This window comes from Rhinichthys klamathensis, unplaced genomic scaffold, assembly GCF_029890125.1.
Source record: "Rhinichthys klamathensis goyatoka isolate OS25496 unplaced genomic scaffold, OSU_Roscu_1.1 h1tg000252l_1, whole genome shotgun sequence".
NCBI lineage: Eukaryota > Metazoa > Chordata > Actinopteri > Cypriniformes > Leuciscidae > Rhinichthys > Rhinichthys klamathensis.
In genome coordinates, this window is record NW_026606774.1 from 200,001 (window position 1) to 224,980 (window position 24,980).

General features: G+C 41.0%; 1 protein-coding gene across 7 annotated transcripts in view; it reads left to right on the forward strand.

The window, feature by feature from the left end:
• cita (citron rho-interacting serine/threonine kinase a) overlaps positions 1-24,980 on the forward strand; it is a 158,830-nt gene that overhangs the window by 75,538 nt on the left and 58,312 nt on the right. For all 7 annotated transcript variants that reach the window (XM_056266673.1, XM_056266674.1, XM_056266676.1 and 4 more), the window contains 11 exons: positions 141-311; positions 1,782-1,835; positions 3,526-3,579; positions 5,079-5,219; positions 8,068-8,193; positions 8,620-8,715; positions 11,602-11,718; positions 13,413-13,522; positions 15,552-15,726; positions 16,866-17,063; positions 21,761-21,814. In XM_056266673.1, the coding sequence (XP_056122648.1) occupies positions 141-311; positions 1,782-1,835; positions 3,526-3,579; positions 5,079-5,219; positions 8,068-8,193; positions 8,620-8,715; positions 11,602-11,718; positions 13,413-13,522; positions 15,552-15,726; positions 16,866-17,063; positions 21,761-21,814 (1,296 nt within the window). The remainder of the gene's footprint in view (positions 1-140; positions 312-1,781; positions 1,836-3,525; positions 3,580-5,078; positions 5,220-8,067; positions 8,194-8,619; positions 8,716-11,601; positions 11,719-13,412; positions 13,523-15,551; positions 15,727-16,865; positions 17,064-21,760; positions 21,815-24,980) is intronic.

The window sequence follows — 24,980 nt, forward strand, 5'->3', positions numbered from 1 at the left end:
TGAGTGTGTGGTAAGTGTGTGTGTGTGTGCGTGAGTGTGTTTGTGAGCATGTGTGAGTGTGTAAACGTGCTGAACATGCATGAACTTCATATTTGAGCTGATGTTTCTCGGTGTGTGTGTGTGTGTGTGTGTGTGTGCAGGAGTATCACGCTCAGCTGGAGGAGATGCAGGTGACCGTCAGACAGCTGGAGGAGGATCTTTCTGCCGCCCGCCGACGGAGCGACCTGTACGAGACCGAGCTGAGAGAGTCCCGACAGACCAGCGAAGAGCTGAAGAGGAAAGCAGCCGAATACCAGCAGAGGATACAGAAGGTGTGTGTGTGTGTGTGTGTGTGCGCGCTTTATCACGAGATACAGTAACACTGACTGGACTCAATCATGTCTCAAGCAATCGCTCGATCAGTGTTTCAGCCACAGAGAGGCGTCAATAACAGCTGGAGAACAATGTCACTTCATGATTTATTATACTTAACCAGTAATTATTATATTTAAATTATTTAAATAATATAAGAATGATTTACTATAGAGATAAAGAGAACAATGCAATTTCATCTCTATATAAGATATATAAAAATGTTAAGAATTTTGTTAGATTATCTAATGTCTAATATTTAGTTTATCTGTCTATATTTACATAGACTGAATTTGTTGCTCATGATTATAAAATAATTTTGAAATTTTAAGAAAAAAGTTTTGTAGGAAATTATAAATTGTGCATATGTATTAATTCCTTTACAAAACAAAGATATTTTTGATGGACTGGAGCTTAAAGGCACGCCAGGATTAAATCTGGACACAGAAGAAGCTCAAATATAAGAACTTTCATTTGTGTCACTAAATCATTCCCAGATTTACAGTTATTTGAGTAATCTGGCATGAGAAGAACAGACGGAGTAAAGAACGAGTGGGAGAGGCCAGACGTGTGAACCTCGTGTGTGTGTGTGTGTGTGTGTGTGTGTGTGTGTGTGTGTGTGTGTACTAAAGTACTTGGTCACTGTATAGCTGTCTAGATATTGGAAGAACCATTATTGGTCCACACACTCACAGACATTCACACACACACACACATTCACACTCACACACACGCGCACGCGCACACGTACAAACACACACGCATTCACACTCACACACACACACATGCACGCTCACAAACAAGCAGGCACACACACACAGACACGCACACACTCACACACACACGGATGTGCACGCTCACAAACAAACAGGCACACTCGCTCACACACAAACTCGCGCACACACACACAAACTCACACTTGCGTGCACACACACACAAACTCACACACACTCGCACACACACACGCACACACACAAACTCACACTCTCGCGCACACACTCGCACTCGGACTGAATTTGAAAGCTGAGTCTTTGTTTCTGATCAGAAGTAACGCAGCTCAAAGCTCTCTGTGATCATTGGATGGGAGGAGCAGTGTGTTGACCTCTAGCAACCCTGGCCTGAACTACGGCGGATTCTCAGGCTCAAACAGGCTCTATTTTTTGATCGTCAGGATATAATTGGCCCTGATCATCGGCTGTTTTTAAACATTCGACTGATAGTGAAAAGAATTGCTTTTATCGGTCGATGCTGATTATTGTCTGTTACATCGGTGCATCCCTGTAGATGTGTACGTTAATGATGGATAATATGCATGATTGGATATAATGCTGAAATTGAATGAACTTATTCAATCTACTCTGATGCTGTGGTGTGATTTTGAGTGTGTGTGTGTGTGTGTGTGTGTGTGTGTGTGTGTGTGTTGTGTTCAGGCGAAGGAACAGGGCAAAGCGGAGGTGGAGGAGCTGCTCTCTAAACTCGAGAAGGTACAAACCACCATCACACACACGACGACTGAAATTCATTAGAAATCTGATGGTGTCCCTCGAAATGAATAATTGAAAGCACAGTCTCAATAATTCATCCGTCATCAGATTAGACCCAAAGACTCTAAGCGTCCTCTTCTCCGGACGCATGGACGTCCCTGTGGGCTTTATTACAGCTTTGACTGAGTGTTTAAACAGAGCTCATGATGAGCCGTCACAGTAAGATCACACTGCTGCTCAATTATTATTATTATTATTATTATTAATAAACCAGCTCATTTCCCAGAGTGACGCAAGACCTGGAAATATCAGGTTTAAAGTTTAAAACCACAAAAAAATAATATAATCTTAAATTCATGGACAATTAGATTGTGTGTGTGTGTGTGTGTGTGTGTGTGTGTGTGTGTGTGTGTGTGTGTGTGTGTGTGTGTGTGTGTGTGTGTGTGTGTGTGTGTGTGTGTGTGTGTGTGTGTGTGTGTGTGTGTGTGTGTGTGTCAATCATCCTCAATGATGCTCACTTCGCTCTTCATACTGAAATCTCTCTCCGGTCAAGTAGTTTCATTTTGAGAGGACACTCTTCTGCATGAATAAATGTTTTTATAAAATGTGATGATAAGCTCATCTATTAATATCAGACATTCAAGCACTACTGATACTTGGCCTATAGATAGATATTCATCACCAGAGCTGTATATCGATGCAGGGTAGTTTACTAATAACGTGGCACTTGACCTAATAACTAAAAAAAAAAATGTTTAGGGTTTATTATTATTATAATATATATATATATATTATTTTCTTATTTTATGTTTTGTTATATTTTATTTTCCATCTTGGGCCATATACAGGGAAAGCTCATTCTATTTTATATATTTTATTTCTTGTTTAATTTAATATTTTATTTTATTTTTTTATTTTAAACTATTATATTTCTTTTTTTTATTTCTTGTTTAATTACATTTCTAATTTTTATTTTCCATCTTGGGCCATGTACAGAGAAAGCTTATTTTATTTCTTGTTTAATTTAATGTTTTATTTTATTATATTATTTTTAATTCTTTTTTAATTTGATTAATTATTTATTTTATTTTGTTATAAAATGGGCCATATACAGGGAAATCTCTTTTTATTTTATTGTATACGTTTTATTTTATTTGAAATTATTATATTTTTTGTTTAATTGAATGTTTTATTTTATTTATCTCGGGCCATACACAGAGAAAGCCTCGACAGGTGTCCTCCTGTCCATCGCGTTTTATTTTATTTATTTAATATATATGTATTTAAATTTTTGTTTTGTTTGTGCATTATGATGGGCCAATGTTCTGTAGGCTACTTTGAATCCTGTCAAATGAAAAGAGTTTTACGGTTTGCAGTGGAACACAAAAGCCCTAATATTACTTGTATTCAATATCAGCCTGATGCCAATAATAAATAAATAAAGACAGACATTAACACATGATATAGTGAGCGATAAATCACACATCAGTAGTCGTAGACGCACTTCACTGTGATCATCTCGATGGTTTCCTCGCCGTCCTGGTGCTAAACGCCTCTTTGACTCAGTTGTACGTCTCTGTCAATAACTGAACACGCGCTGACGTTTAATTTCCTCTAATTCCACGCTCGTCTGCTGTGATCGCCACAGTGTGTGACACACGACTGACTTCATGAGGATTCTGTGTTTCAGACTAACGCCGAACAGCAGCTGAAGATCCAGGAGCTGCAGGACAAACTCTCAAAGGTACCGTGTGTCTAATGATTCACTCGATTGAAAGTACAGTAAAAAAAATTGAAATAATATTAAAATGTAAAATATCTGTTTTCTATGTCAATATACAGTAAAGTATAATTTATTCCTGTGATCAAAGCTGAATTTTCAGCATCATTACTCCAGTCTTCAGTGTCACATGATCCTTCAGAAATCACTCTAATATGAGGATCTGATGCTCAAGAAACATTTATGATTATTATCAGTGTTGAAAACAGGTCAGATTTTTGTGGAAACCCTCAGATGTTTTATTTCTCAGGATTCTTTGATGAATTGAAAGTTCAAAAGAACAGCATTTTGAAATTAAATCTTTTGTAACATTATAAATGTCTTTACTGATCTGTTTCATGTGTCCTTGATGAATACAAGTATTCATTTCATTAAAAAAATATGTATTAAGTACAGCAAATACTACCATGATCTATTTTACTTCAATGGATATTAGAATTACAGTGAGTTGGAGGTTAAATGTGCTTTTTTTCATGAAAATAATGTCACAAAGCAAAAAAAGTTTCATTTATTTATGCGTAATATAATTTCGTTTGATTTTGATGTGTAATATGAATGTTCTAGTGTCAGAAAACGCCTGTCTGTAACATTATACTGTATATTAATATTCATTAACAGTCTGTAATTTTGTTGCACACAAACACAAGCCCGTTTGAATGGGCATCTGACCCCTAGAGGATCTGTAGGTCATAGATTGACCTTTTGGCCCAAAACTACATGCGCACATGTTATGTTACATTTATAATATTCAATATTTTATGTTTCTCAAATTTTATATGATTAATTAATTTGTTTGCAGTCTTATATTTGCTCTATCAGCATCTTTCATACTTTTAATCTTGTTATTTAAAGTTTAATTAAAAGACTTTTAATTCTTGTAACCTGGGTTACATATGTGACCCTGGACTACAAAACCAGTCACATGGGTCAATGTTTTGAAATTGAGATTTATACATCATCTGAAATCATATTAATAATAGATTTTATTTATGGTGCGCTTTACATTTCAACTAAATCTCAAAGTGCTACAGTAGCAGGGGGTTAAAAACAGTTCCACAAAGATAAAATTAAAATCTTAAGTGTTAAAAGGCCTTTTGAAATAAAAATGTCTTTAGTCCCTTCTGAAAGCTGAATAAATACTCTTTCCGTTGATGTAAAGTTTGTTTGGATAAGACAATATTTGAAAATCTGGAATCTGAGGGAAAATCGATTCACTCACAATTTTTTTTTTTTTTTTCATACATTTACGTTTGGAAATTTACAAAATATCTTCATGGAACACAATCTTTACTTAATATCCTAATGATTTTTGGCATAAAAAAAAAAAATCGATAATTTTGACCCGTAGAATGCATTGTTGGCTATTGCCACAGATAGACCCGTGCGACATGTGACTGGTTTTGTGATCCAGGGACGCATATATAATGTGTATAACGCTACATGTGTGACCTCTGACCCCGCAGGCGGTGAAGGCGAGCACTGAAGCCACGGAGCTTCTGCAAAACATCCGTCAGGCCAAAGAGCGTCTGGAGCGAGATCTGGAGCGTCTGCGCAGTAAATCTGACCCCAGCGACACACTGCGCAGACGCCTGCGGGAGACCGAGGTGCGACCCTCACCTCACACTGCACACAAATAATCCGGTAGTAATCAGATCGACGGCTCAATCGCACTGAAAAGCCTTCATCTAAACGCCTTACTCGATCCGAATGAGCTCAATCGGATTAAAATGGGTGTTTATTCCTTTTCTAATCCGATGGAGAGAACATGTAAACACATGATCGGATTGAGAACCGAAACAGAAAGGACTGCACATGTAATCCAGCAGCCGGACACTGAAGTCTCTCCGGCCGCCGCCATTGGCTAGCAGACCATCACCTGCTGTTAGCACTCCATCGACTCCCATTCATTTTGGCGTCACTTTGACAGCGAGTAACTTTACATCTGAGGCGTTTAAAGACTCCATTTGTCCATTGTTTATTTCTAAAGAAACACGACAATGTATAAAAGGCTCCATTACCTCGTATCTTACGTTATAGAAGCCGTTTTTTGTAAAAATAGGCTAACGATTGCGTCAAAACACGCGACTCTGTCGCACAATAGAGAAATTACCGTATAGACAGGAGGAGAAGCTCATTAGCAATCGGGGAGGGACGTGGAGGCATAAAGTCGAGGGAGAAGCCCATAGAGAGTTGCTCTGCTAGCTCATTGACTGCTCTACTCACGATCTCCGGCTCTGTGAGATCCGAGAGGGAATGATTCAGATTCCTCTTGGCACCGCTACCAGAAGATAGCCTGGATGCCAGCCCAAACCCCGCCCACAACATTTTTTGGTCGGGAAGTTCGGTCTGGACTCGATCCATTGAGGAGTAATTAGAAATCGTCAGGCCAATCAAATTGCCAGGGCGGGCTTTATACGATGATGGCCAGATGATCTGCAGTTTCGTAATCATCACGTTATCAAGAGCGCTTGGGTTGAACTGGTTTCCCTCAGAGATGACTGCAGCTGGAGAACTGAGATGTATAGAGTCCGCTATCGCGTCCGTTGTAGAAGAAATCGACAGCGCATTCATTTTAAAAGACGAACAGAGAACTGCAATCAAGGCATTTGTCGATCGGAAAGATGTTTGCCGTCCTTCCTACGGGATTCGGCTAAAGTTTAATTTATCAGCTGGCTCCGATGGTACCTAAGAAGATGGGACGCAATGAAAGCCCTGTGGTCGGTGTGGTTTCTCCTTTGGTCGCACTCATGGAGGACCAAGTTAAAGAAGGAACGCTCATTATTTTACTTCTTCCAGCGTGTGTGTAGTTGAGTTCTGGTGACAACTATGTGTAGCTCAGCGTTGCTCTGATTGGTTTGTAGGTCTATCCAATTGAGTGCAGAGTTGTTTTTTCCTGGTTCGGTTAAGACACGCCTCATAATCAAAGCCCTATGGAGCAGCATCAGACTCACAGTCTGACTAGAATATGAGTATGACGAAGTCAGGCTAACTAGAAGACGTACAGCTGTGAGACGGGTTGCTCATGCCACATCTGCGTCGTCCAGCTCAGTGTGATCCCGATTTGAAGCGTGTGACGTATAAACACACACATCGACCCGATCACATGTTCAGCGCTCATGCAAACACTACATCAGATTCATCAATCGGCAGGAGTTCAGTCCGATTCAAACAAATGTAATGCATGTAAACGCAGCCACTGACGCTTACTCAGACATACTATACAAACAGGTTCTTGACAAGGCTGCTGGTGCATTGTGGGACTGATAGCAGAGGGAGTTAAAGTATCTGTGAAACGATTGACAGCGCTGTCAGCTGATACTGTATCTCAGAATGGACAAATGCCTGATCAAATGCGTTGCTCATTGTTAGTTAATGCATTAACCGATGCTAACTAACGGGACCTTATTGTAAAGTGATTGGTTAATTGACTTGCATGACAATTACTACAAATTTTTATTGACGTAATAAATCTGGATGTTTTACTGCTCAGTTTTTTTTTTAAGTAATTGTCATATTCTCAGTAATGATTAGGTAACACTTTACAATAAGGTTAACATTAACTAATAATGAAATGCATTTATACAGCATTTATTAATCTTAGTTAATGTTAATCTCAACATTTACTAATACTTTATTAAAATATTGTTAACATTAGTTAATGCACTGTGAACTAACAATGAAAAGCTTTATTTTTATTAACTAACATTAACGAAGATTAACAAATACAGTAGCAAATGTGTTGCTCATGGTAAGTTATGTTAGTTAGTTAATACAGTCATTTTTTTCAATAAGCGCACGTTTATTGTGTTTATTATGTTTTTGAAAGAGTCTCTTCTGCTCACCAAGGCTGCATTTATTTGATCTAAAATACAGTGGAAATGTGAAATATTATTATAATGTAAACATCTGTTTTCTATGTGAATATATAGTAAAGTGTAATTTATTCCTGTGATCAAAGCTGATGTTCAGCATCATTACTCCAGTCTTCAGTGTCACATGATCCTTCAGAAATCACTCTAATATGATGATCTGATGCTTGAGAAACATTTATGATTATTATCAGTGTTTAAAAGATTTTTTTTCCAGAATTGTTTGATGAATAGAAAGTAAAAAAAAAAAAAAAAAAAAAAATCTTTTTTAACATTATAAATCTCTTTACTGTCACTTGATCAATATAATGCATCCTTCATGAGTAAAAATATTAAATTCTTTCATTTAAAAAAATACTACAGCAAATACTATCATGATGTATTTTGCTAGTCTAATACATATTTGAATTACAGTAATGATGATATTTTGGAGGTTAAATATCCTTAATTGTCATGAAAATTCAATGCAAAAACGAAATATGATTTCTTTCTTGTGATTTTGAAGTGTAATATGATTTAGACAGTGTTCATGTGATTTTCTGACCCTATAATAAGTGTTAAATCTTTACTTTCGTGCTGTCAGGAGGGCAGAAAGACTTTGGAAAACCAAGTGAAGCGTCTGGAGATGGTGGAGCGTCGAGAGAATAAACTGAAGGACGACATCCAGACCAAATCCCAGCAGATCCAACAGATGGCTGAGAAGATACTGGTGAGAGAGACGGATCAGACTAGCAAAGATTAGAGCACTTACACGCCTCCTTAACCAGCTGACCTCACACACACACACACACACACACACACAGGCCTCTAGTCACGTTTGTCTTTGCACCGTCATCCTAGTGCATCTGAGTTTCCTGCAGATTAGCATATAACAACAGAACACACACTCACACTAACAAGATGTCCCATCTGCTGCCACACACACACACCTCTCCACCTCTCGATGAGGAACACACACACCTTCAGGCCGTCCCGTCCACCAGCACACGGCTTCTCAAAGCAAGTCCATTTCTTCACATCTCCTGCAGATGGGGTTTTAAAACATCGCTGGGTGTGTGTGTGTGTGTGTGTGTGTTACCTGACGCTGGGCTGTGTGTGTGTGTGTGTGTGTGTGTGTGTGTGTGTGTGTGTTTAGGAGCTGGAGGAAAACTTGCGGGACACGCAGGCGACGGCGCAGAGGATGGAAGCTCATCTGGTGCAGAAAGAGCGGCTCTACGAGGACAAAATCAAGGTAAAGTTTGACCTGAGGTGAATAAACACACACTTGTCTTCTGTAGAGCTGGATTGAGCTCGCTTCAAGGTGCTAAAGTGCTTGAATTTGACTTTCTGAAACTTAAGTGCTGGAAAACCCTTGAAAACAGCCATATTTATGAAAAGTGCTTGAATTATTGAAAGACAAGATATGTGAAATTAGTGTTTCATTTTATCGATAAAACAATCTTTTTTTTTTTATTAAAATGTAATCCTGCTGCCCGTCTGATACAGATATAGAGCCATTTTGCATGGCTATGAATGTGATTTTGCTCATATAATTATCCAAGTATATGATACAGCTTTTATTCTTCAGGTCCATCATAAATTCATAATTTGGGAAATAAATTTCAATAAGCGATATCTTTGTCATAGTATCCTTTCAATGGCATTTGCATGTGCTGCACTTTATTTGTACCATTTTGTTTTATTAGTTTCTTTTCCTTCATTTATTTACTTTGAATTTGAAAGATAATAAAGATATTGTTTGATAAGTGAGATCTCTGATTGTAGACCAAAAAAGTAGTGCTTAAAGTCCTTGAAAGTCCCGGAATTTCTTTTCTTTTTTTTTTTACAGTATCTGAACGAACATGAGCTTTACAGTAGAATTAGAATTTTTGCATCATTCTGTTATTTTCCCGTTTATTATTGTGAAGCTGCTTTGAAACAATATGCATTGTATAAAGCTGAATAACCACACACTTGTCTTCTTATAGCTGGATTGAGCTCGCTTCTTATTTCAAGAGCTTGAATTTGAATTGAATTACTTGACTTTTTGACATGTAAGTCCTGGAAAACCCTTGAACACAGACATGTTTATGAAGAGGTCCTTAAAGTGCTTTACTTATTTAAATAGAATATATATATAATTAGAGTAAAAATTTTTTCGAAAAAACATATACAATCTTTTAATGCAAAGTTAATAAAACTCCCATCAGTGTCTGGATATGAAGTATGCCAACATTGTAATGTAAAATATTATGTATTGAACAATAATAGCCATTATAAACTTTGTATTTAATATATAATATTAAATAAGCTGTATTTTGGATACCTTATAATCTGTAAAAAATCCTAAATGCAATTTCTGATTGTAGTCCATGAAACCTAAAAAGTAGTGTTTAAAAGTCCTGGAATTTAATTTTACAGGATCTGTATGAACCCTGCAATAATGACACGTCTTTTCAGCATAATAATTGAAGTTTGCATCATTGATTCTGTTATTTTCCCGTTTATCATTGTGAAGCTGCTTTGAAACAATATGCATTGTATAAAACGTTATAGAAATGAAGCTAATGCCAGTCAGAATAATGTGTGCCAGTCAGTCTGTTAATGAAAGAGGAACATGACGGACGCATCACTACTTTGTTCTGCTGTCAGTGACTAGCGGTGGGCGATACCGCAAAATATCACATCAAGATTTCTTTCTGAAAAATCACGATTCATCGTTTTATCCCCAGTGCCTGAGCACTTAATTTCCCTATTTTAAAAGTAACTCTCTCCCATGGCGGGGACATTAAATGGCATATAAATCAAAAGTGCCTAATGTTACAGAATGAAATGTGGACCCTGTGACGGACTCGATCTACTCCATCTGTGTGTTGATCATCGTTCTGGATCTGATCCGGATGGAGTCTTTGACTAAAACACAATTTTCTCAGCTTTTGGCTCCAAATGTTGCTGTTTTTATGAAACTAAACCACATTCAAGTGTTGATAAAAAAAGAATGCATGAAGCTAGAATAAAACGGGGTTGTTTTTTTTGTTTAATAGGAGATGGTTTGTCATTTCGGTAACACTTTACTTGAAGGGGTGTGCATAAGACTGACATGACACCTTCATAATCATAACATACACTACCGTTCAAAAGTTTGGGGTCAGTGAGAATTTTATTTGTATTTTTTTGGAGGAAAGAAATCAATACTTTTATTTATCAAGGACAGTAAAGACATTTATAATGTTACAAAAGATTCTATTTCAAACAAATGCTGTTCTTTTGAACTTCCTATTCATGAAAGAATCCTAAAAAACAAACAAAAAAAAACTGTACAACTGACAGACCAACAACTGTTTCAACACTGATAATAATAATAAATGTTTCTTGAGCATCAAATCCTCATATTAGAGTGATTTGTGAAGGATCATTTGACACTGAAGACACTGACACTGGTGATGCTGAAAATTCAGCTTTGATCACAGGAATAAATTACACTTTACTATATATTCAGACAGAAAACAGCTGATTTACACTGGAATAATATTTAATACTATAACCGATTTTTGTTGTATTTTTAATCAAATAAGCGCAGCCATGGTTAGCAGAAGAGAATTCTTTTAAAAGTATTTAAAATCGTACCGACCCCAAACTTTTGAACGGTAGTGTATATTATGAATGTGAAGGAGGTTTATGCATGTTTATGACAACTGTCATTAAGTGTCATTCGCTCAGTTTTGACATTTTTAATGCAAATATGACATTGTTTGAGATGTATTTGTCATGACACCTTGACATTACTAAGACAACACAACCTGTCATAAATATGTCATAAACATGACATAGCAGATTAATCATCAAACTTAAGAAAGCACTTTATGGGTTAACATTACATTAAGCGGTCATGTGGTTGGTTTTGACATTGGCTGTCGTGAGGCCACTTTAGAGAAGTTTCTGTTTGGTGATAATGTGAATGACACCGATCTGAACATCACAAAACATCATGCAGTTATTTCACATTGGGTGTCATTGCCAAATCACTTTCAAATCCATTTCTTCTCATTGTATCAGTTCATCAGGACTCATATTTGTATGCGAGTGAGCATGCTGATGTGTTGAGGTCTCTGCGGTGCTAATGTCCGTGTGTGTGCAGGTTCTGGAGGCTCAGATGAAGGCGGATCTGGCTGATAAAGACAGTCTGGAGCAGAAGCGAGCTCAACACGAGGAAGAGGCGCGTGAGAAATGCAAACTCATCAGTGAGCAGAAAGCCGTGAGTGTCTCGTGTGTCCATCAGGATTTCACAGTTCGCTTGTGTTTGCTGTAGACACACACTCGTTCAATCCGATCGTCTGAACCACTAGAATCCAGTTCACGACTGAAGCCTGTCACATTAACGGTTTAATTCGGTTTTACTTACAGTGTAAGCCGATACATGATTTTTTTGTTGTCGCTTGAAATCATATATAAAATAATAATACAAATTATGGTTTACCGTAATGCTGCAATATTAGTATTTATATAATTATTTATAATATAATATAATGCAGTCTGATTAAACCCACAGACATTCATATATTTGTGTACTTTTTAACATTCTTTATTCTTTCACTGCAAAAAGAGACACAATATTGTGCATTTGATGGCATTTCAAGCACTTAAATTTCTCTTATTTAGATGGCAAAATGTGATTAACTGCGATTAGATTGCATAACCACGACCAGACGATTCGTTAATAATCATGACATCTATTATGGGTAATAAATGGATGTGTTCACTGTTGAGTTCACATGTTTAATTTTAGGGATGCACCGAAATTAACATTTTGGCCGATACCGATAACCGATAATTCTTTATATTTGAAAAGCCGATAACCGATATATCGGCCGATAAATCTAAATCCAGATTTGTACGTAATTTTTAAGAGCCTGATTACAAAAACAAAAGTCTCACCAGTAAAATACACGTCCCAAACACACAATTATGATGATGTTCTCATGGTAATTTTATGTAGCCAATATAACAGGCTTGATTCCAATCATATTTCAAGCAATTCATAATCATCATGAGGAACAGTGCGCATCTGAAGTGTCTCAGCTGAAGGAAATAATACATTATCTATCGATACCGATATATTGTGCATCACTATACATTTTAAACATTAAATAATATGTACATTAAATAAAAATGATGGTATATAATTTCTTGATTCATGGTAATAAGAAATATTATTTATAAATGTATCATTTGACATTCGCTCTTCTCATTTTCAAGCCTTTCAGCCCTTCATCCAGTTAACCCGTTAGACTTTAGCTAACTCGATTAGCATGGCTGATCTCAGACTCACATGCTCACCGTGTGAAACTGCAGTTAGAACACCATCTAACAAATGAAAGTCTGTCCTATGAAGAGTTTATCATTAGCAGCCATACAATTATTGATTTTGTCTGAGTTTTAATTATCCTTTGAGCATCAGATCCTCATATTAGAGTGATTTCTGAAGGATCATGTGACACTGAAGACTGGAGTAATGATGCTGAAAATTCACAGGAATAAATTACACTTTACTGTATATTCACATAGAAAACAGCTGATATACACTGGAATAATATTTCACAATTTTTACAATATTTTTGATCAAATAAATGCAGTCTTGGTGAGCAGAAGAGACTCTTTAAAAAAAATTTAAATAATCTTACCGACCCCAAACTTTTGAAAGCTAGTGTATAGATTACATAACCTTTAATCAAAATGTCCTTTAATGACTTTTTCCTTTTTTAAGAGTTCAAATGCTACGCTTTTATTCTCACTCTATAAAAATAAAACCTATGTATATATAAAAATCCTTGACTTTTTGCTTGAAAATCTTATTTTCAATGCTGTGTGTTTGTGTACAACGTGTCATATTTCTGAAACAGCGAGCATCTCTGTCCTGATGCTGGATCCTGAGCATGTTTCTCTCTACAGACCATCAACGCCATGGACAACAAGATGAAGAGTCTGGAGCAGCGGATCTCTGAGCTCTCCGAGGCCAATAAACTGGCGGCCAACAGCAGCATTTACACACACAAAAACATGTAAGAGCCGCACACATGAAACCGGCCCGGGTCAGACCGGGTTATTATCATCGGTACCTGCGGTGCGAGTGCTTTGGTTCCGGCTGCTGGTTTGGTTTCACATTCACTTAATTCTATTTGACCCTGGTGGATTTGTGTTCATCTTATGTCGTTTCAAACGTGCACGTCACATGATAGAAAACAGAACGCGGGTCAGTATATTGTGTTGAAGGTGCTAGAAGTCACTCTGGTTAAGCTAGTTGTAGAAAAGCATGTGAATGATTATTTGAATGAGTTTAGAATAATTTGAAGATTTTATAATCATAATTTAATCAACTCTCTGACAGTCTGCGATATGTAATTTCTACGATAATACACGAGTAGGTCGCTCGCTTTGCAAAAAAAAAAAAAAACTTTAATATTCAAAATATCATTTTTAAAAAATCTCATAGCATTATTTAAAGTCCCCCTGTAGTCAATAATTGTATCCCTTAAAACTCATCAAAATTACATATTTAAACGTTTTTTTCCCCCTAGAAATAAAATTCGTCATGCCTTAAAATATCTTGAATGTAACTCGACACCCTTGCCTCATTTAGTATGCGTGGTTCTATGAATATGCAAATGAGCCCCGCCTCCACTCACTCCCTCAGCTCAGAGATCCACTGGTTGACGATCACACGTTGATCTGATTGGTAACAAGGTCGTTTGTGACGTCAGAAACACCAGCGATTTCAAACCGTGTTTTTGAGACTGTCTTTGGTTCACTGCAGTTTTAAGGAGAAAATACTCAGCAATGCTGTCGACTTATGAACTTACACATGGTGTGTCTTAAAGCGTATTAATAACACCACATAGACACATAAACAACATTAAACGCTGGAGTTACACCACAGGGGGACTTTAAAAAATCAAACCATCCAGCTACGAGTTGAATCACATCATTACAAACTTTGATTTGACGCTTAAATGACGTGTTTTAGATTTAATGGGTGACGGAGGAATTGCAATATTTGACGTTTTGCAGTTTAGCCAAACAAAAACAATTTGGTTGTTTTGAGAAACACCTCCCAGGAGAAGCAGCAGTGATGTTTCTGAAATCAGTTTTGAAGGATAAATCTAATTCACTCCTTTTACTGGAAATCAAGGCATCAAACATCTTAAAAATCATGTGCATATTTTTTCTTCTATATTTGTTAGGATGTTTTATTTGTTTGCATATAAAAAAAGTGTAATTACAAATGATTGTCGGTTAAAATACCAAATAAAAAGATATGGTAACACTTTACTTGAAGGGATGTGAATACACATGTGAAGGAGGGTTTATGCATGTTTATGACAACTGTCATTAAGTGTCATTCGCTCAATTATGACATTTTTAATGCAAATATGACATTGTTTGAGATGTCTTTGTCATGACAACTTGACATAAACCAAAACATCATAACCTGTCATAAACATGACATAGCAGATTAATTATCAAACTTAAGAAAGCACTTAGCTTTATGGGTTAACATTATACTAAACTGTGGTTGGTTTTGACATTGGCTGCCATAAGGTCATTATAACATTTTAATGACAAATTCAATTTGTACCACTGTAGTTGAGGTCAAGAAAAACATTCATGACACAGTTATAACGGGCTTATGACAGCCAATGTCAAAACCAACCACAGTTTAATGTAATGTTAACCCATAAAGCTAAGTGCTTACTTAAGTTTGATGATTAATCTGCTATGTCATGTTTATTACATATTTATGACAGGTTGTGTTGTCTTGATAAATGTCAAGTTGTCATGACAAAGACATCTCAAACAATGTCATATTTGCATTAAAAATGTCATAATTGAGCGAATGACACTTAATGACAGTTGTCATAAACATGCATAAACCCTCCTTCACATGTGTCATGTCATGATTATGAAGGTGTCATGTCAGTCTTATGCACACCCCTTCAAATAAAGTGTTACCAAAGATTTTTAAACACAAAGATCATGTGCAGAGATGCGCCTGTAAACCCCGGTGTGTGTGTGTGCTGGTGTGTTTCCCAGGAAAGCTCAGGAGGAGATGATCTCAGAGCTGCGGCAGCAGAAGTTTTACCTGGAGTCTCAGGCGGGAAAACTAGAAGCCCAGAACGCCAAACTAGAGGAACATCTGGAGAAGATGAGCCAGCAGGAGCAGAGCCGGAAGAGCCGTATTCTGGAGCTGGAGACCAGACTGAGAGAGGTGAGAGGATCCGCTCACTTCCACGGGACAACATACTAGATCCCACAGTCAGAACTATACTGGTAATAGTTAAAGGGGTCGTCGGGTGCACATTTTCCATAAGCTGGTATGATTCTTCGTGTAAAGTTTGTAACATACTTTAGTTAAAACTCCTCAATGGTTGTGTAAAACAACAGCCTTTTACCTCCTCAAAAACAGCTCTGTTCACAGCGACCCGTGTCGGTGCATGTCTCTTTAAATGATAATGAGCAACTGCCCCCCCTCCCCCCATGACAATATGACATCATTGCTCTGAAAATCAAAACTGCTCGTATTTCAAATGGCTTTAAAAACAGTGTTTGCATAAAGTTTCTGTGATGGGTAGGTTTAGGGGTCGGGTTAGTGTGTGTGTGTGTGTGTGTGTGTGTGTGTGTGTGTGTGTGTGTGATGGGTAGGTTTAGGGGTTGGGTTAGTGTGTGTGTGTGTGTGTGTGTGTGATGGGTAGGTTTAGGGGTTGGGTTAGTGTGTGTGTTTGTGTGTGTGTGTGATGGGTAGGTTTAGGGGTCGGGTTAGTGTGTGTGTGTGATGGGTAGGTTTAGGGGTTGGGTTAGTGTGTGTGTGTGTGTGTGTGTGAGATGGGTAGGTTTAGGGGTCGGGTTAGTGTGTGTGTGTGTGTGTGTGTGTGAGATGGGTAGGTTTAGGGGTTGGGTTAGTGTGTGTGTGTGATGGGTAGGTTTAGGGGTTGGGTTAGTGTGTGTGAGATGGGTAGGTTTAGGGGTCGGGTTAGTGTGTGTGTGTGTGTGTGTGTGTGTGTGTGTGTGTGTGAGATGGGTAGGTTTAGGGGTTGGGTTAGTGTGTGTGTGTGATGGGTAGGTTTAGGGGTTGGGTTAGTGTGTGTGTGTGTGTGTGTGTGTGTGTGTGTGTGAGAGATGGGTAGGTTTAGGGGTCGGGTTAGTGTGTGTGTGTGTGATGGGTAGGTTTAGGGGTTGGGTTAGTGTGTGTGTGTGTGAGATGGGTAGGTTTAGGGGTTGGGTTAGTGTGTGTGTGTGTGATGGGCAGGTTTAGGGGTCGGGTTAAGTGTAGGGGATAGAATAAACAGTTTGTACAATATAAATACCATTACATGTATAGCATAACAAACCAGTGTGTGTGTGTTTCAGATGGGTCTGGAGCACGAGGAGCAGAAGCTGGAGATCAAGCGTCAGGTGACGGAGCTCACGCTGTCTCTGCAGGAGAGAGAGTCTCAGATCTGCAGTCTTCAGGCCGCGAGACACGCGCTGGAGAGCCAGTTACAGCAGGCCAAGACGGAGCTGGAGGAGACCACAGCCGAGGCCGAGGAGGAGATCACTGCGCTCAGGGTGAGAACACACACACCACACACACACACTCACTGCGCTCAGGGTGAGAACACACACACCACACACACACACTCACTGCGCTCAGGGTGAGAACACACACACCACACGCACACACTCACTGCACTCAGGGTGAGAACACACACACCACACGCACACACTCACTGCGCTCAGGGTGAGAACACACACACACTCACTGCGCTCAGGGTGAGAACACACACACCACACGCACACACTCACTGCGCTCAGGGTGAGAACACACACACACCACACACACACACTCACTGCGCTCAGGGTGAGAACACACACACCACACGCACACACTCACTGTACTCAGGGTGAGAACACACACCACACGCACACACTCACTGTGCTCAGGGTGAGAACACACACTACACACGCACACACTCACTGTGCTCAGGGTGAGAACACACACACCACACGCTCACACTCACTGCGCTCAGGGTGAGAACACACACACCACACGCACACACTCACTGTGCTCAGGGTGAGAACACACACACACTCACTGCGCTCAGGGTGAGAACACACACACACCACACGCACACACTCACTGCGCTCAGGGTGAGAACACACACACCACACGCACACACTCACTGTGCTCAGGGTGAGAACACACACACCACACGCACACACTCACTGCGCTCAGGGTGAGAACACACACACCACACGCACACACTCACTGCGCTCAGGGTGAGAACACACACACCACACGCACACACTCACTGCGCTCAGGGTGAGAACACACACACCACACGCACACACTCACTGCGCTCAGGGTGAGAACACACACACCACACGCACACACTCACTGTGCTCAGGGTGAGAACACACACACCACACGCACACACTCACTGTGCTCAGGGTGAGAACACACACACACTCACTGCGCTCAGGGTGAGAACACACACACACCACACGCACACACTCACTGCGCTCAGGGTGAGAACACACACACCACACGCACACACTCACTGTGCTCAGGGTGAGAACACACACACCACACGCACACACTCACTGCGCTCAGGGTGAGAACACACACACCACACGCACACACTCACTGCGCTCAGGGTGAGAACACACACACCACACGCACACACTCACTGCGCTCAGGGTGAGAACACACACACCACACGCACACACTCACTGCGCTCAGGGTGAGAACACACACACCACACGCACACACTCACTGCGCTCAGGGTGAGAACACACACACCACACGCACACACTCACTGCGCTCAGGGTGAGAACACACACACCACACGCACACACTCACTGTGCTCAGGGTGAGAACACACACACCACACGCACACACTCACTGCGCTCAGGGTGAGAACACACACACACTCACTGCGCTCAGGGTGAGAACACACACACCACACGCACACACTCACTGCGCTCAGGGTGAGAACACACACACACCACACGCACACACTCACTGTGCTCAGGGTGAGAACACACACACCACACACACACACTCACTGCGCTCAGGGTGAGAACACACACACCACACACACACACTCACTGTGCTCAGGGTGAGAACACACACACCACACGCACACACTCACTGCGCTCAGGGTGAGAACACACACACCACACGCACACACTCACTGTCCTCAGGGTGAGAACACACACACCACACGCACACACTCACTGCGCTCAGGGTGAGAACACACACACCACACGCACACACTCACTGCGCTCAGGGTGAGAACACACACACCACACGCACACACTCACTGCGCTCAGGGTGAGAACACACACACCACACACACACACTCACTGCGCTCAGGGTGAGAACACACACACACCACACGCACACACTCACTGTGCTCAGGGTGAGAACACACACACCACACGCACACACTCACTGCGCTCAGGGTGAGAACACACACACACTCACTGCGCTCAGGGTGAGAACACACACACCACACGCACACACTCACTGCGCTCAGGGTGAGAACACACACACCACACGCACACACTCACTGCGCTCAGGGTGAGAACACACACACCACACGCACACACTCACTGCGCTCAGGGTGAGAACACACACACACCACGCACACACTCACTGCGCTCAGGGTGAGAACACACACACACTCACTGCGCTCAGGGTGAGAACACACACTCCACACGCACACACTCACTGCGCTCAGGGTGAGAACACACACACACCACACGCACACACTCACTGCGCTCAGGGTGAGAACACACACACACCACACGCACACACTCACTGCGCTCAGGGTGAGAACACACACACACCACACGCACACACTCACTGCGCTCAGGGTGAGAACACACACACCACACGCACACACTCACTGCGCTCAGGGTGAGAACACACACACCACACGCACACACTCACTGTGCTCAGGGTGAGAACACACACACCACACGCACACACTCACTGCGCTCAGGGTGAGAACACACACTCCACACGCACACACTCACTGCGCTCAGGGTGAGAACACACACACCACACGCACACACTCACTGCGCTCAGGGTGAGAACACACACACCACACGCACACACTCACTGCGCTCAGGGTGAGAACACACACACCACACGCACACACTCACTGCGCTCAGGGTGAGAACACACACACACCACGCACACACTCACTGCGCTCAGGGTGAGAACACACACACCACACGCACACACTCACTGCGCTCAGGGTGAGAACACACACACCACACGCACACACTCACTGCGCTCAAGGTGAGAACACACACACCACACGCACACACTCACTGCGCTCAGGGTGAGAACACACACACCACACGCACACACTCACTGCGCTCAGGGTGAGAACACACACTCCACACGCACACACTCACTGCGCTCAGGGTGAGAACACACACACCACACGCACACACTCACTGCGCTCAGGGTGAGAACACACACACACCACGCACACACTCACTGCGCTCAGGGTGAGAACACACACACCACACGCACACACTCACTGCGCTCAGGGTGAGAACACACACACCACACGCACACACTCACTGCGCTCAGGGTGAGAACACACACACCACACGCACACACTCACTGCGCTCAAGGTGAGAACACACACACTCACTGCGCTCAGGGTGAGAACACACACTCCACACGCACACACTCACTGCGCTCAGGGTGAGAACACACACACACCACACGCACACACTCACTGCGCTCAGGGTGAGAACACACACACCACACGCACACACTCACTGCGCTCAGGGTGAGAACACACACACCACACGCACACACTCACTGCGCTCAAGGTGAGAACACACACACCACACGCACACACTCACTGCGCTCAGGGTGAGAACACACACACCACACGCACACACTCACTGCGCTCAGGGTGAGAACACACACACCACACGCACACACTCACTGCGCTCAAGGTGAGAACACACACACCACACGCACACACTCACTGCGCTCAGGGTGAGAACACACACACCACACGCACACACTCACTGCGCTCAAGGTGAGAACACACACACCACACGCACACACTCACTGCGCTCAGGGTGAGAACACACACACCACACGCACACACTCACTGCGCTCAGGGTGAGAACACACACTCCACACGCACACACTCACTGCGCTCAGGGTGAGAACACACACACCACACGCACACACTCACTGCGCTCAGGGTGAGAACACACACCACACACACGCACACACTCACTGCGCTCAGGGTGAGAACACACACACCACACGCACACACTCACTGCGCTCAGGGTGAGAACACACACACACCACACGCACACACTCACTGCGCTCAGGGTGAGAACACACACACCACACGCACACACTCACTGCGCTCAGGGTGAGAACACACACACACCACACGCACACACTCACTGCGCTCAGGGTGAGAACACACACACCGCACGCACACACTCACTGCGCTCAGGGTGAGAACACACACACCACACACACACACTCACTGCGCTCAGGGTGAGAACACACACACCACACGCACACACTCACTGCGCTCAGGGTGAGAACACACACACCACACGCACACACTCACTGCGCTCAGGGTGAGAACACACACCACACGCACACACTCACTGCGCTCAGGGTGAGAACACACACACCACACGCACACACTCACTGTGCTCAGGGTGAGAACACACACACCACACGCACACACTCACTGCGCTCAGGGTGAGAACACACACACCACACGCACACACTCACTGGGCTCAGGGTGAGAACACACACACCACACGCACACACTCACTGGGCTCAGGGTGAGAACACACACACCACACGCACACACTCACTGCGCTCAGGGTGAGAACACAACTATACACTATATATATATCTTTTATTTTAAAGGTGTAGGAAAGTGTTTGCCTTCATATATATATACACACACACACACACACACACACACTTATTCTAAGACATATTTCACTGGCCATAGAAATGAAGAACCAAAAACAGGCTATTTAATTGTAAAGGTCAAAGAGGTTAAATGGTCATGAAAACATTTTTATTTATTTTTTTGAAACATGGACTAACATTTATAATAGCGTTTGAGCAGATACTGTCTCTGTACGACACACACACACACACACACACACACACACACACACACACACACACACACACACTGACATACTACACATCATCTGATCATGTGTGTGTCCTCCTCCTTCAGGCCCACAGAGATGAGATTCAACACAAGTTCGACGCGCTGAGGGACAGCTGTTCGGTAAGATTTCCCACAATGCCCTGTTCTCTGCGGTATGAAAACAGTGTAGCGTGGGCATGTTGTGCTAGCATGATTTCCACCTCTCCGCTTGGCTTGAGGATCCTCAGGGATCGGGTACAGAGCTCAGAGAGAAACTATTGATTAAAGCAGCCGAAGAAAGAAGAGATCGAATGAGTCGGTATCTGCTTCTCTTGGCCGTGGCACAACAGGAGAATCGATACACACTGATGCCTCATTTATCCTTGATCACAGACCCCAGATCAGCAGTTTCACTCGCCCCACCCTCTAAATCTAGTTAAAGGCTTCCTCACTCTCCAACAGTGATTATGGTAGAGCGACTCTAACGTGTTTGATGGATGATCAGCATTACTCATTGCACTGCAACAAAATGCTTTTCTTACTTATTGCATTCACTAGATGAGTAACATGACATAAGTTCTTATGTCTTGTTTTCTAAAAAAAAAAAAAAAAAAACTAAATTAAGTGAGTTTTTGCTTAAAACAAGCAAAATGATCTCCAAATGGGGTCAGAAAAATAATCCCAATTCAAACAGAAACAAGATTATTTTTCTCACCCCATTGGCAGATCATTTTGCTTGTTTTAATCAAAAACTCACTTAATTTGTATTTATTTCCCCAGAAAACAAGACATAATATCTTATGTCATTATGCTGCTTTAGTAAATGGGCTGATTTAAGAATTTTTAGATATTTGGACTGGAAACTAGACAAAAATACTGAGTAAGAAAAGCATTTTTTGCTTCTGGAATCGAATAGTTGAGGTCAGGAATCGTATACTTGTTATAAAATATAAAATTTTGACTCCTCTTATCGATTCCTTTGTGAGCATTTCAATATGACTTTAAAAAATTCGAGCATGAAGCGACTCTGTTTTCGGTGTGTATCAGTGTATTGTGTGTATCAGTGTATTGTGTGTATCAGTGTATTGTGTGTATCAGTGTATTGTGTGTATCAGTGTATTGTGTGTATCAGTGTATTGGACCCGCAGCTCTTAAAGCAGGGTACCCGCGGGTCTTAAAAGCCTTGAAAAAGTCTTGAATTTGATCATCTCAAATTAAGGCCTTAAAAGCCTTGAATTTAGTATACAAAGTCTTGGATTTCGTTACAAAGGTCTTATATTTTTTTTGTGCCTTTGTTAGGATTAAGTTCATACCGTAACAAAATTAACTGTTACTAATGTATGCTAATTCAAAATGTATGCAGCGTTGAGTGCACCTCGCGCTCCACGTCATAGCAGAAAAAGCGATCGCGTGCGCACCCGTTACTATGGTTACTAGGCAAGTAAGGTACAGAACAAGATAGTACCTAGCCTAGTTTAATCCGATGTGGCCACAAATGAAAGAATCTAAACCCAAAATAAGAGCTTTTCTGTTAAAAGAACATATTTTCTACCCGGTCTTTTCAATAGTATCTGGCAACCATGCGCGCCCTCTCTCTCTACACTGCTGAAGCGCGGATTATCTGAAAACACAGACAAGCTGGAGTTCAGCGATCTTTATTTAAGATGTTCTACTTAAATTAAAGTGTCATCCAGTCGGTCTGTGTTCTGTCACGAGCCGCTTGCGCTGTTTGTGCGACTAAATCTGCGATCAAAATGCAGGCTGATATCCAGCAGTGTTCATACGAGCAAGAATGCAATGTTTCCCGAATATCCACACGATTTCAAACGTGACATTGATTTTATACAACAGTAAATAAGAAAAGAAAAAAGGGTAACATTAAGTGATGTACTACATTAAAACAGCATTGTCAGGCTTGCTCTATTTTGCAACGAAATATGTGGCTTTGAACGAATCGTGAGATTCAATTAATGAATGACTCAAAGACTCACTCATAAAGATCTAGTGAGTTACTGCCACCTACTGGCGATTTTAATGTTTTTTTTTAACATTGCACATTTAATGAAAAAATGAAATGGAAAAATGTATTAAAGGGGGCAAATCTTGTCCCTTAAAGGAAAGGGTGCGACTGCAGTCTAAGTGGAAGAGAGGGGGTTCCAGGGGGTATATACGGCACTCTGAAAAATTGGAGAACCACGGAACTTAGGAAAAGGGATCATTATGTAGAACTGCACAAGTGCTACTGCTAAAGAGTGCAATGTCAATAATTTCTCATAAGCTCAATTGAATTGGCCTAGAGAGAATAATTAGTATGACATTTTCTGTCTAAAGACTACATATTATATAAAATAACTACCAAAAGTAAAGTAACTGCAGTTTGACTAAAAGTTGACAAACTGCAAAGACTTTTCGTCAACTACAACTATAAAAAACAGGATGACTCAAATGTGATTAAGACCAATAAGCATTTTCGTCTGAAGACTAAGAAAAAAATGGCTGCCAAAATTACACTGGCCTACACACACGTGCGCACTACAATGCTGTTGCGTATGTATTAAATATGACTGATATATAATTCAATATATATATATATATATATTTAATTCAAGTAGCCTCCTTGTACATAATTATTTTCTAGGGTTTAAAATGTATACAGATTTGACATTTTTCCCTCATACTTCTGTCGGAATGGGTACAAAGTTGGCATTGAATTTCATTTGAAATGGTATTAAAAAGGTCTTAAAAAGCCTTGAATTTAAGTTGGAGGATCCTGGGGGTACCCTGTAAAGTGACAGCACTAATATTCCTGCCGTCTCTATAATAACACTAATCACACTGCAGAAGACAGAGAAAATTCACTCGATCTTCACTGAATTACTTTTTTGTATTTGTAATGTATATTTTATTTATAAAGTGCAGTGTTATTTTACATTTATTACAGTTTCTGCACCTGAAAATCTTAAAACACTGTTTATTTCACTCGTATCTTTGTTCAGTTGTGTCTATTTGAGCGATTGCTAATTTTTTATTTGTTCTTTTTTAATTACCAAGTGTTTATTGTCTTTAATAATGCTGTAAAGTTATATTAGTTCGGCTAGTTGTTTTTCTATGGTGTGTTTAAACCTCAGGCAAACGCTCCTTGTGTAAGTGTTCTTCAGCTGATGATTTGTGTTCATGATATTCAGATACAATTACATGTTTTGCAATAAGACTAAATGTGAATGATATCCAAGGTTTATTTTTTTTTTTTTTTTTTTTTTTTTGCCTTATTGGAATCGATAAGTAAATTCGGAATCGTTAAAATTAA